The sequence below is a fragment of the Nyctibius grandis genome, chromosome 5 (genome assembly GCF_013368605.1).
Source record: "Nyctibius grandis isolate bNycGra1 chromosome 5, bNycGra1.pri, whole genome shotgun sequence".
Lineage (NCBI taxonomy): Eukaryota > Metazoa > Chordata > Aves > Nyctibiiformes > Nyctibiidae > Nyctibius > Nyctibius grandis.
The window spans coordinates 3,721,517-3,735,473 of NC_090662.1; the positions used below are offsets into that span (position 1 = coordinate 3,721,517).

A 13,957-nucleotide genomic window follows, 5' to 3' on the forward strand; every position below is an offset into this window, starting at 1 on the left:
GGGCTGTTCATAAGAAGTCTTTGAGTATGTACAAACAAATTAGATAATTTGCTGTTGTTTGCAAGTCAATGGTTTGCACTGAGGTAAAGAAAAAGATGGAAAGCCTGTGTGTGAAGTGGCTGCTTCTGTTATTTCTGGGTACCTTTTGTCATCTCTAAGCCTTTCTGCTCTGCAGCCATCCAGCTGGCAGGGGAAAAGGCTTGTGACTTGTTCAATTTCCGCAGTAACTTTTAGCAGGATTTCTGATTATTATAATGGTGGATCTGCAGGAAATCTGTTCTGGTGCAGGGCAGCTCCATCATGTCTCTTTGTGTTGAGACCTTCAACTAAATCGCAATGGGAACTGAGAACTGATGGAAAAAAGGCCTCCCTGTGAGCAGTCCATCCTACCTTAATACACATCTTGTTTTCTTAGAGCTTAGCATCTCCAGCCAACATATGAGTGACTAATCAAGGACCTGTTTATGTAATTTCTAGGAGCAACTCAGGGAGATTAATTTGAATGGAGATGTAAGAAGCATCTGACACTCAATACTGCGTCCCTGCTAAATGTTACTCGTAACAGTTGGGCTGCTCATCTTTGTAATGCAAGATTATTTATCCCGCAGGACAGAGTGATCTCAGAATGCAACAGGGTAATGTTCATCTGTCCCCACCAACACAGCACCCTTGAAACAACATCGGGAAGAGCTTATGTTGTTTTGATAGCCTGGCTCAGTGCAATGCCATTAGTAATGCCTCAAGTGGCTACTGGATTTTCTGGCTATTTGTACATCTGTTAAGACTGCTAGGATCTGTATGGCACCCTGCAGTCTGAGGGAGGAAAGGCAATTCCCCATTCAGACTTAGTCCAGGGTGATAACATGGCTCTGAAGAGGGAAGATTTTACTTTTCTCCACTGTAGCATCAGCTACATTCACTGATTTGGGACATGTGAGCTTTTGGGACCTGGCCAAGGAGAAACATTCTCAGGATGTTGAAGCTGCAGATAAGAGGGGAGTCTGTGTCTCCTGTCCTGCTTGGGGCATCTCCAGGAGGCTGAGCCCAGACCCTACTTCCCTGCCTTGTCTTTGAGTATGAGTCCATTTACTTTGGCTTGGATGTTATCTCAGGCTGTCATGGATCTCTGTGAGGGGGAGGGCAACAGGAGCCATGATATCATGGTCCCGACCTTCCCACTGTGGAAGCCAAAGTATTATGACATTCTGGGCTTCTGTCCTGGTTTCTGAAGGAAGTGGGATTGCATCAAAGTAGCCTGTGTGTGCACCTCCGGTCCATCTGTTACTGTCTCCTCTATTGACTTCTGAACTCATCGGCCATTCTTGGCCTCATTGGGCCAAAGCCTGGAGCTCTCAAAGATACCTAGTGCCTACTAACTTTGTTAAAACAGGCAGCTGAAGAGGAGAAATACACTTTTGGTCCTCTCTTAGGAAGGAAGTGCTACAGCTTGGGTTCAACCCCTGTTAGACACTAGAAATACCCATGAGAGTATTGTCCTGAGACTCCATGTAGCTTCTGAGTTAGCCTTGGGTGGAGAATGTCCCTTATGCATGCAAAACCCATTTGTTGGCACAGATGTATAGGAAATGTCCTTTGCTGAGGAGTGACATGTCAATGTCATTGGGACCTACATGTATGAGCAGTAAAGGGGTATTACTGCAGTGCTGAAAAATTTCAGCCTCATTGGGCTTTTGGGGTGCCATGCATAGATGTACAGTGCTTTGATATACATGAAAGGTCTTGTGAACTTCATATGGAAGTCCTTACAGAAGGACAGAAGGCTGGCTAGGCAGAAGGATGCAGATCTATATACTAATAATTAGAGAAGAAATTCATTACTGCTTTACAAGCTGTCTGTGCTCTGCCCCATGCTTTCCATGGCTTTGCCAGTTTTATGTGTGTTATGCTGAAGGGTTGTCTCACTTAACCAGGTTAACAAATGACGGACTTTGTCCAAGTAAATACATGGTTATTTTGACTCTTGCACATACACCACCTTCCTCAATGCACACATTCATATTTCTTATAATTTCAAAACTGGGGAGTTACTCAGGAAACACCAGAACCGAGACTTCTTGCACATCTCCAGTAGCTGCTCTCCTTTGAGCAGATGTGCCTAATGACACAATCATCTACTATTTTTGTCAGTAGTCCACTCCCTTCATCCAGTGACCAGAAGGCTCCTGCTCTCCAGATCATTACTTTTCCTTCTGAGCATGTCTCAAAGCAGCAAAGGGTTGAAAGAAAGCTAACATTGTATCTCTATTTAAAAAAAGATAAATGTGGTGCTTGGATAATTATGGCAGCCTGACCTTGATCCTTGTGTAATAATGGACCAGATGAGAAAGGCTCTATTAGTAAAGAATTAAAGGAGGATAAAATAATTAATGTTGATCAGCAGAGATGTGTGGACTGACTTCAGAAGCAGAATAGTCTTAGGTTGGGATCCAGCTCCGAGCGGACCTGGGTCATTTCCCAGCACTGCTGGCATGGCCTTGGGAGGGTCACTTTGCTCCCAATCAATGGGATTCAGCAGTGAGCCATGTGAGAGGAGGTTAGTTATCTTCATTTAGCTTCTGCTTTTCAAGTATCCACTCTCTGGTGATCGGCATCACTCATCTCTAGCCGTCACAACAGTGAAGCTGGGGTCCCAAGAGGCTATGGCAGCTGAGCTAATGATCTGCTATTGAGCTGTTGGTCTCCCTTCCTCCTGCAGTGGTATCTGTACACTAATTTCTGCAAGCCACCATTGAGGTATGTAGCTACCAGAGTTCACAGAGCTTAAACAGGGCCAAATCTCTTCCACAGACTGAGCACCAGCCTCTGGGCCAACCACCTTTTCCCAGGCACCACAATCACTTGCAGCATCTGACAAAAGAGAGCTGGTATTTGCTGCTGAGTGCATGGAAGACTCTTAACTAGAAAGGAGCCACCAGAAGTGACAGTGATGCAAGGACTCAATTATTCCTTTGTTGTCTCTGCAGATGTTTACACTTCCCATAAATCCTGTTGCTTTCTCCTCATCATCTGCCTTTAAAGTTCTGAGCATTTTTTTCATGTATTATTACTTCTGCTGTGCCAATAAATAAGCATGCCATCAATCAAACTAACAACATTGTAAACTTAGGAAGTGCAGATAAAATATATGGTGCATTAAAAAATTCTTTGACCGGGTGAGCTTTTTTGTAGCTGGTTTGATTGCTGCTGGTGCCGGTGTAAATTTGGGGGAAGTATATCCAGAAATTTATGGAGCTTGGAAACCTGCCTACAAAGCATTGACCTGATTCCACTTTATAACCTAATAAAGTTCCCCGGTACTATTTGTGTAAATTTTAAATATAATTTTATGATGCTAAGAATTAGTGGTGTAATAATGTAAACACAATGTGGACTGTAACTCACCCCTTCCCCTCCTGCACTGTGAATGCCAAGCTCCTTGCTGCTTCCTTCTTCAGATTATCCTGGGGTTGGGAAGTTGTGTGAGAGTAAAAGTGATTCATCAAAGGAACCAGCTTGTCAGCCCTGGAGCGTGAAGCCCTCTCTTTGCAGCAGGCCAGGGTAGCTGCTAAACAAGCATCTGATTTTGCTCAGGTGGTGTCACAGCCCTGACCTAGGGTGACTGTGCTGAGGTGTGAGAGAGAAGTTCAGGCAACATATTCCAGTCAATCCCTGCTGCCTCTCATCTGCCAACTTGCTGTTTTCCTGCTTTTTATCCAAGTGAAATCTGATTCCTCTGAAGTCAATGACAAAAAAAAGTGGGGGCCCTTTGTTTGCCTGTTGTCCCTCTCTTTTTTTTTCTCCTTCCTTCCTTTTCTTTCTCTTTCCCTGTTTCATTTATTTTAAAATGTTTTTTTTTAATCTAATCTAACTAACAGAGCATCCAGATGCTGTGGTCTAGATATCTTTACAAAGACTCAGTCCTTGGCTCTCAAATCTTACCCTCTTGACTTGATTACAGCACAGAGTGGGAGGGTGAGAAAGCCATAGGGGACACAGGGGAAATGATACACTGCAGCTCAGCAGAGCAGACGAACAAAGGATGTGTTGTATTTACATAATATGTGCGTAAATGACAATCTGAGTATAATTTCTTGTGGGGTCTCTAAGGGCCTGAGTGAGTAAGTTGTAGTCCCCACTTAGGTTCACCTTGTGATCATGTTCCTTCCGGAGAAGGTGGCTTGGATAAGGCACAAAGATGGTTGCTGAATGAGAGATATTGAAAAGAAAGTCTTAAAAAAAACCCTGAAGTTGAGGATGAAGAAATGTATTTTGATGGCAGAAGAAAAGGGGAGCTGGATGCTTTGAGATTAGTGGAGGAATCAGTGATGATGGCTATGTCTGGTCCTGAATGGAGATGACTCCTACTCTTCTGGGAAAGGAAGGGTGAGAATCCATTGCAAAGAGTTGAGTTTATCTTGCCAAACGAGCCTACAATGCAGTCAGCAACAGGTGAGCTCTAGTTTCCTACTGTAGAAAGTGGAGATCCAGTCAATGCTACCAGAGATTGTGAGGGAGAAGTATGAAGGAAATGTAGGAAAGATTCCTTCAACTGAATGCTCTGGATGACAAGAGATGCACAGGCGAAGCCAAGTGAACTGGGACACCAGTCTAAGGCGGAGATTGTTGATAGGTGGATGGGTCGTATTAAACTGTCAGGGATGTTCTACCTGTTACCATGTAGGATGTCTACCATTCAAAATAGATTGAGACTCATTTTCCTTTGGAAAACTGAAAACACTTTGAGGCTTGGGCCTCAAAATAAGGTTAGGAGAAACCCCATGAAATATCACAAGACTGTGAAAGATCCCTACAAACTTCATCTCTAGAAGGGATGATAACTCAGAGTCTCTGGTCAGTCTCCAGCTTTGACTGGAAAACAGCATGGTGAAATCCCCATGGAATTGTAACTATATATGTATGAAGCACCATAAAGGAACCAAACTAATTAGTTCAGGGCTAAGACCACATAACCTCAGAGAGATTTCATCTCCCTCTTTAGCAGAATTCTCATGATGGCTCTCACTGGGGATTCACTCAGGTATTGCTGCCGTGAGGGCCATAACACATACGTGAGAGAAAAGGAGAGAAAGGATTCTCATATTTCTGAGACTTCATTATTTCTGCAAGCTACAGAAAAACATATTTGCAGGCATTCTACGAGGAGTTATAAATAAGGAAGATTAAACTAGCATTGACCCAATGAGTACAGCCCATTTCATGTGGTGTTTTCACTGCAAAAGCTCTCTGACTTGATAACTGGCAAAATTTGGTGATTTGAGGTGTGCATCGCTGCTGATACGAGTAATTGGCAAAGGTGGAGGATATTAAAGAGACTGACTCATTTGAAAGCATTTAAGGAATAGAATGAAGCTACACACACAAAATGAATCAACAAGAGCCTACTTTCCAATGTGTTGCCCTAGTACAGATTAAACTGGATTTTAGCTCCTCTGGAATCTGAACCAGCTCCCCTTAGAGTCAGGGGAAAGGCTTAATTTATTATGTACCAAAGACAAAAGGGATGGGATTATGTCCTTCCTTGGTATGGTTGTTGGCAGTGGATGTTTTTATTTCCCCTACATCGTGTGAAAACCGTGCTCTTCCAACCTAGGCACGTCCATTGCAGAAGAAGGGTAAAGAGAAACTACCTCTACTGGAAAATGCCCAAGAGAACTCTTTTTTAAGGATCCTTCTGCTTGGGTCCTGCTGCAGGGTCTTCTCTGAGCAAGTTGATGTTTTACCCTCAAAAGTATAAACCTGAGCAGGCACCCAAAGCTGACTGGGTAGGTCTTGACAGGCTGCAAAACAAGTACTATGTTTGAAGTAGAACCCAGAGCCTAGTCCAAGCTCTGAGGTTTTATGCAGTACATCACCCAATGAAATTGCCTTTCCCCCGCCCCGTTTCAATTAGAAAGAACATTAGGTCAATCAGATAAAGCCACATTGGGAGGATTTCCTCTTTATGGCGCTTGCCTCTTCAATTATCTATAATGAACTTCCTCACAGCACTGCAAAGCTTTTTATATGCAAACGAATCCTGTTTTGGGGCTGCCGCAATCACCGCTTGTTAATGAACTTGAAACAAGTGTTATCGGAAAGGTTACAGCACCAGTGGTGAGGGGGGATGGGATAAATCTAGACAAGAAAGACCAGCCTGCAGAGCTGGGATTGGCCTGCAGGTAACACAGTGAACTATCTCCAGCCCCCATCCTCCAGGTCCCTTTAGAAGCTTTTGTGTTTGACAGACATCAAGCAAAATGCCCACTCTTGGGAAATGGCTGCTCAGCGGCAGATATGGCTTTCCCATCCTCTTGTCCCACTGATTCATGCAGCCAACACATCTCTCTCTCAACTCCTATAGCTGGGGAGGAAAAGAAATGGATGTTGCTAAGGTCTTTTCTTATGCCAGGAGAGAGAGAGGGAGCTGATTCAGAGGCCTCAGAACATGTTGGGTAAGTGAAGGGGAAGATTCAGGGGGTGTTGAAGTCCCATGCAGTCCCAAATATTTACACATGATATCTGCTGGCGTGATCAGAACTGGAAACTCTCACTCATTTTTTAATGTAGCCTAGACCACCTCCTTCCTCTGCCCTCTGGGTTTTATAGGTCTAAGTCACACAGGGTTAAATTATGCCTCACTTTCTCATGCTGAGTAGCTGCTTAACCCTGCAGCTAGCTTTGATGCTGGTGTGCCTTGATAGGGTAGGACCACTGGACTCAAGGTTGAAAAGACTTTCTAGACTGTGAAGCCTTGCCCTTTTGTCAAGACAAACACTTCTGTGACACTTTACCAATTGCATTTCAGCATTAGTAGTTCCCTGGGGACATTTCATGATGGGACAGGAGAACAGCAAGAGCTGAGTGTTGGAAGAGGATGCAGTTCCTCAAGCATTCCTGGGGGTCAGACATAACCTCTTTCCACACTGACCATGTCTAGTGCATGATGGGACATAAGGCAACTTCCACCACTCACATACTCAGCTTCCTGGAGCCTCCTCACACATGGCTGTTGGTTGAAGTGCTTCTCAGCACCAAAATCCCCAAGACTGCAGAGAATCACAGTGGTAAAGCTCATCACTGCAATGCAGTACCACAAGGGCTTGCCACCTTCAGTCCTTACACCATCCAGCCAGGTTTACATGATGGCCTATTAAGCCTCAGTTCTTGGTAGCACATGCTAAGCTACACCTTGTGCCAGATTAGCACAGACAAACTGCCAGCAGACCCAAGATGGTTCACCTCCATCCAGCTCCAGCGACTTGTGCTTGTCTCTCCTGATTCCGGTGTTAGCCTGGGCAAGGCCAACCAAAGTCCATCAGCAGCTGTCAAGTGCTTACACCATTAGCATCACCCTATAAGTGCAGATGAGAAATCAGGTTGCCCCAATGGGCTCTTCAGTCTGGCATGCCTGCTGGGACAGACAGACCCTCTTTGGGGACTGAGGAAGGCTTCTGGACTTCACTGCAGTGATGTGCAGGGTAGATACTGGATGTTCTTCCTGGCCATGGGTCACACCCATAGTGTGATGATCGACGGCTCTTATAATTCTGTTCCTGGTTGGTGTAACTGCAGATGTTACACGTCTAATCCATTTCTTTATCTTCCTAAGCTATTTGCTTCAGTAAGATGCTTCCACCATCTGCTCTAACAAGCTCCCAGGCTCTCACAAGCTATAAATTCCACTTTTGAGCCTTTCAGTCCCTTTCCCTACTTTCCAGCCCTGGATCAATCATTTTCCTCCTGCTGTCCCTTGCCCCCACCTACCGATTAAGCTTACACCTCTTTATGTAAGTTCCCTGTCTCTGCTTGCACCAAGTGGACCTGGCTTTAATGCTGGGCAGGACAGGCTGAAATGGTGTTGCTCCCTGGACTGGACAGGGTGGGTGCACCGTCACGATACTGTGGTGCTCTACAGGGAGCAGGCACTGTGCCAAATACAGTGCAGAGAAGAAAAAGTACAGGCTTTCTCTTGGCATCTAGGAGTTGAAAAGACTTAAGGGAAGGGACAGCCAGGCACTCACAAGTGTTCAAGACAGCATGGTCTGTGCATATGGTATGCTTATGTTTTGTAGCCTGGTGTAGTGGTTGTTTAAGGGATCCCATTTTATATAAAACTGCCTTGGATTAGCCTGGCGAACGCTGCAGTAATTTCCTAAAGAGTTGATAGCTTCCTACAGCACATGAATTTGACAGCTTGCAGTTGTCTGATTGTACTACGGAGCAGCAGTGCACTGCTGCTCTAACTAAAGCTATGCAAATTAATGAGACTTTGAATACAGCCTTCTGCATCGCAGCTTTGGGTGCCCAGACCTCTACCTGTGCGAGGGACCCACCAAGAGGCACTGGATTAGCAACATCCACTCAACATTGCTCCTTTTGTGAAATGCTGGCAAGCCTTTCCAAGGGGTCTCCACGTATTGTGCAACAGTTGCTTCTTGGGAGCTGGATTCATCCGTAATAAATATTCTGTCCCCTTCTAAGCCAAACCAAACTCTCTTTTTAACAGCCCAGGCTCTGTAGTTTACAAGGTGTCTTGCTGGAGCTAGCTGGAGCTTTGCCTTTTGTGCAATGGTGCGTCGGCTGTTGGGGAGGCAAGGAATGATGCTCAGATTTTTGCTTTATTCACTTCTCATGTGAGACCACGATAAGTCCCAGGACGGAACACAATTGCTTTCCCACTACCTGATTAATGGAGCAGGTATTAAAAAGCACCAGAGGTAACTTCCTTGGGTCCTGACGGTTGAAAGTCTGTAGTGTGAACAGAGGAGATAGGAAAGGATGGTCTGTAAAATAAATCCTTCCTCACTCGTTTATCTGAGCCTTACCAGTGATGCTCTTTGAATACCCTTGTAATAGGCTGAGGCCCAGGGAGATGCACAAGCTTTGTAATCGGTTGAAGTGAAGCGTGAAGTGAGAAGGTTGAGAAGCATCAGAGGACTTCACCTGGGGCTGGGAAACCCATGTGCTGACCTGGTGTGTTGTCTCCTTTCTCCCCAGGACTGTCCCCAGTTGCTGCAGGCAGAGAAGATCCTGGTGCCGGTGGAAGTGATCAAGCCAATCACGCTGAAGGCCAAGAACCTGCCCCAGCCGCAGTCGGGCCAGCGAGGCTACGAGTGCATCTTGAACATCCAGGGCAATGAGCAGCGGGTGCCCGCCTTGAGGTTCAACAGCTCCAGCGTGCAGTGCCAAAACACTTCGGTGAGCAAGCCCTGCATGCTCGAGAGAGGTGTGGAGGCCAGGGAGGACCAGAAGAGCCTACAGCACTGTCCCAATGGGATCTGGGTTGTGTTGCAACCCTTTTTACTTATTACCTACCTGATTCCAGCCACAGTCAAGGAAAGGCTGGTTGGTAGCTTGAAAAACTGCCCTTTTTGCTCTTTAGGCTGGCTGGTGTCACCACACAGTAGGTGCATCTGCCCTTGGATCCCAGCATTTGGCCATGCTGGAACACCTTAGCCATGACCCATAGGCATTATTATCAGCTTCACCAGCCCATATCCTCACAGTGCCACATCCTTATGTGCCTTCAAAAGGGTTTCCAAAGGGACAGGTGGTCATGTCAACACTGAGAGTTAAGGTTATTATGTGGGGATTTGGTAACAGGACATATAAAACCTCATGGAAACAGTCTGACGGATGCCAGCATGTAATGGGTCCAAAGAAGGGTGAGATGCTGGAGGCTTGAGTCCAGCCTTCCTCCAGTCATTGACTCACAACATGACTTTTGGTTGCTGCCTTCGCCTCTGCCCACCTCCGCTTCCCCATCTGCAGTGCAGGACCAGTAACCCCCCTCCCAGGCAGCCTGTGTGAGTCACGGTGGTGTCACCGCAGCAATGCCAGCCTTGGGGTCAAACTCTGGCATCTGCCAGGAGCCATGCGTGTGTGCAATGGTGGTCTCCTAGCACTGCTGCTCCTCAGGTTTCTCCATGAGATTCATGTCTCCCAGACATGCATTTGAGTCATTCTCATTGCTGTTACTACGAGATGATTTATTAGTCAAAGAGCTAATTACAGGCTTTAGCCACTTCACTGCAGCTCTGCCACTCCATGCCGGGCAGCGCTTGTTAAAATCCATCACAACATATTCTGCTGCATTAAGCAGCGTGCTGAAGATTACAGGCACTTCACACATTTTATGATCTGTTGCAAACAAGCAGCTTCCCAATGACACTCTCATATTTATTCCTTTGTCCCTCTCCCTCCCCCTGATTTTCATTATGGGTTAGTGGCCTGTGAGCATCCAGGTTTGAGGTTTCACATAAGAGGGCATTGCACTTTTTTTTTTTTATTATTATTTTCTTTTATAATAGCAAAAGTCTGCAGCTAAAGGGTATTACATGGACCTGGACAGAGTCTGGATATATCTGTCCAAAAAGTCTTAGCAGGGAAGACAGCAGCCACCCTTTAGAGTCACAAATTTTCTGGCACACACAGGCATCAGCATGAGGTATCTCACGACGATTTTAAGCACTGAGTGGGGGACTGACTGCCTCAGCAGTCCTGGAGAGTCTCTCTCAGCATCTGAGTTTGGGGCATCCAATAAATGAGCCTGGTTTTGAGAGGTAATGGTTACTATTCCCATACTACCTGCGTGCTCCAAGAAGTTTCTAGTGCCCAGGACCAGAGAAGCTGGCACTGAAGAATGCCCAGATGCATTTGGTCATGGGATGCCTGAGTGCTGTGACAGCATCATGTTGATTTTAATGCTTGTTTTGATGTCAGAACACTCAAGGTTACTCCTGAGCTGCTCAGGGTGCCAGGGCTGAGACTCAGGCTAATGCCAAGGCATTCTACGATCTTGCTGCTGTGTGGTGTCTGCAGGACGCCTGTCCCATGTTTGGTGGTGGCTCGGGTAGATACCTCTCTTCTCCAGGGAGAGAGGCTTATTTTGGAATTAACTCAACTCCTTTCTATACTGTTTTCTGCCTCCTTTCTCCCCTTCTCTCCCTCCTTCTCCCTCCTTCTCTCCCTCCTTCTCTCCCCCCTTCTCCCCCCTTCTTCCCCCTTCTCCCCCCTTCTCCCCCCTTCTCCCCCCTTTTCCCCCTTTTCTCCCCCCTTCTCCCCCCTTCTCCTCCCTTCTCCCCCCTTCCTTCTCTCTCTTTCCTTCTCTCTCTTTCCTTCTCTCTCTCTCCTTCTATCTCTCCTCTCTCTCTCCTTCTCTCTCTCTCCTTCTCTCTCTCCTTCTCTCTCTCCTTCTCTCTTTCCTTCTCTCTTTCCTTCTCTCTTTCCTTCTCTCTTTCCCTCTTTCCTTCTCTCTTTCCTTCTCTCTTTCCTTCTCTCTTTCCTTCTCTCTTTCCCTCTCTCTTTCCCTCTCTCTTTCCGTCTCTTTCCCTCTCTTTCCCCCTCTCTTTCCCTCTCTCTTTCCCTCTCTCTTTCCCTCTCTCTTTCCCTCTCTTTCCCTCTCTTTCCCTCTCTTTCCCTCTCTTTCCCTCTCTTTCCCTCTCTTTCCCTCTCTTTCCCTCTCTTTCCTCTTTCCCTTTTCTTCCCTTTTCTTTTGAAGGCACTTTGACTCTGATTTGAGGTTTTTTTTTTTTCTGAGAAATGTTATTTCATTGTTGCTCTGAATTTGCCAGACACTGAGAGAAAGAGACGTGGAAGGGAGAGACAGACAAAAGAAAGAAACATTCACACAGATACAAAAAGGGAACAGAGAAGCCCCGGCTCTGTTTGAGCAGGTGGCAGAGGACGCAGACAATAGGGAAGGAGTGCTGCAGATATGTCTCCATCATGATTATTTCCTTTCCTGCCAGAATTAGCATTCAGTCTGGAGCCACTGTGATACAATGAGCCTCTGCTCCAAGGGTCACCTGGCTTTAGAAAGAGCCGTATGAGCTTGTTTGCAAATTGAATCAGCCCCCTTTGACAGAGCTTTTTACTCAGCAGAGTTGCTGAATGAGACACTGAATGTCGCACCTGCATTGCAGGCTTGGAGAAGGTCCAAAGGAGGGTGGGAGGATGTGTCGTGATGGTGCATCCCTGAAGGGATGCTATACTGCCAGCAGATCTTTCTGTTGATGATGCATGCTAGACTAAGCAATCATTCTTGGTCTGTTTTCCTTCATAAGCCTCAAGATCTACTCCCTCCCATCAAACACTAGGCACCGATGAGCTCAAATTCAGCTCTTGCAGAATAACTTCTGCAAAATGCAGGAGTTTTCCTGCTTTCTCACAGGATAGAATCAGCAAAAAGCCTTAACTCTTGCTCTCCACTGCCTGGTCCCCCAGGTTTTGGACCAGGTTAGCTGAGATCAGAACCATCTCAAGCAGGCACTTTGCTAAGTGGTTCCAACTTCAGTTAAAAGATGTTATAAGACATCTAGGTGGGACCAGCCTATCTGATGGTCTGTTAGCAATGTCACATCCAGCTTTGATAGTGCCTAGGTGCTTAGTCCAGTCAATAGCCAGTTCTGTCTCTTCCCCTGTCTTTCCTGGAGATATTTCATTTGATAACAGCAATAAGTCACTGCAGGCAGCACGCTTCGGGACAATTATTGTTCTTGTCAAGTGGTTTGAGACTCTCAGCTCTGGGCTTTGTCCTCTATCGCACCACCCAAGGCACACAATTATCAGTCAGAGAGATCCTGCCTGCCGTTCCTTATTGCACTTATGATAGCTCTGCCGACAGTCTGGACACAGAGTGATGGGAGGAAATGAAAAGGAGGAGAGCTAAGGAGGCATATAAATAAGTAAGTACAAACATCAGCAGAAATGGCTGAAATTGCTAGATCTATTAGGGCAGAGAGCAACCTCCCCAGTGGGATCCTCAGCACTTGCAGTCAGCCCAGTATTAGCAGCCTTCAGCATGAGAAACAGGGAGGTGGGTGAGAGATGACCCACTTGCCCATGCCATGATCATTGCCATTCCTTTTTTCAATGGCTAAGCCCACATTCTTGCTCCGTGTGAGCCTGCCCACTGCCTGGCCCTGGCGCACACTGGCAGCACACGCTGATATCTAGCAGTGAAATCCCTGCTGATAATTTGCCTCAAGTCCTTCCCAGGTCCATGTGTTGTGAGACCCGAGATGGTACAGCTGAAAGTGCTGTGTAACTTAGGGGTAGGAAAAGCAAATATGGTATATTTGTCACATCATAGCACTTGAGCAAAAGATCTCAGTGGTATTTGACTCTGTGGTTTGGCTCACACAGTGGAGGGAGTGATAAAAAAAACAGCTGGGAAAAAGTGAGGAGCTATTCACAGAAATAGTGGGAAAACACCCTTGTGGGTGGCCAAAGGAATCTGATCATAGGGTTGTGAGATGTACATACAAGCCTCGATTATTTTGATGCATTATTATTATTTATCTATATTCAAATATCACAGAGAAGCCCCAGTCATGATGTAGGCTCTATTGTTCTGGGTGATACCCAGACATAAAAATTCAGTCCCAGCTCTGGGAAGCAAAGAGTCCAAGGAGATGCGATGACTGTGGACAAGAAGTTTTCTGCCTACAGTTTATGGCTGGAAAATTGATGCAAAGAGGGATTAAACGATTTGCACAAGATCATTCAAGGAGTTGATGGCAGAGCCAGATACAGGAATCAATCCTCAGGCCTGAGCTCTAATCACGAGAGTTGGTTTTTGTGGCATCAAGGAAAACAGACTAACACTAAAATACTGCTAAAATGGGGTTTTTTTGTGTGCAGATGTTTCCCTGCTATCGGACATGCTTGAGGTACAAGGGGGAAACATCTTGTAACCACTTCTGGTTTATCATCTTACGCATGCCCAAGACAAACTACCAAAGGGCTTTACCTGGTGATACACCACCCCAGCAGGATGCAGCAAGAGGTCAAGCATGGCTATGGATTTGCACAAATTGCCTAGTTCAGGTGTCTGTGAAGCTGAGTTCCTCTAATGCAGGGTGTCTGTAGTGATGGGGTGCCCAGAGGGGCCAGGAATTTGCAGATTTCTGAAGCGCAAAGTATTTTTCCACGAAGGAAGCTAATGTTTGCATAG

The 13,957-nt window shown here is 46.0% G+C and overlaps 1 protein-coding gene across 1 annotated transcript in view; it reads left to right on the forward strand.

The window, feature by feature from the left end:
- The window catches only part of PLXNA4 (plexin A4), a 511,402-nt gene that overhangs the window by 403,543 nt on the left and 93,902 nt on the right, over positions 1-13,957 (forward strand). The window contains exon 10 of the mRNA XM_068400326.1: positions 8,998-9,198. Within this exon, the coding sequence (XP_068256427.1) occupies positions 8,998-9,198 (201 nt within the window). The remainder of the gene's footprint in view (positions 1-8,997; positions 9,199-13,957) is intronic.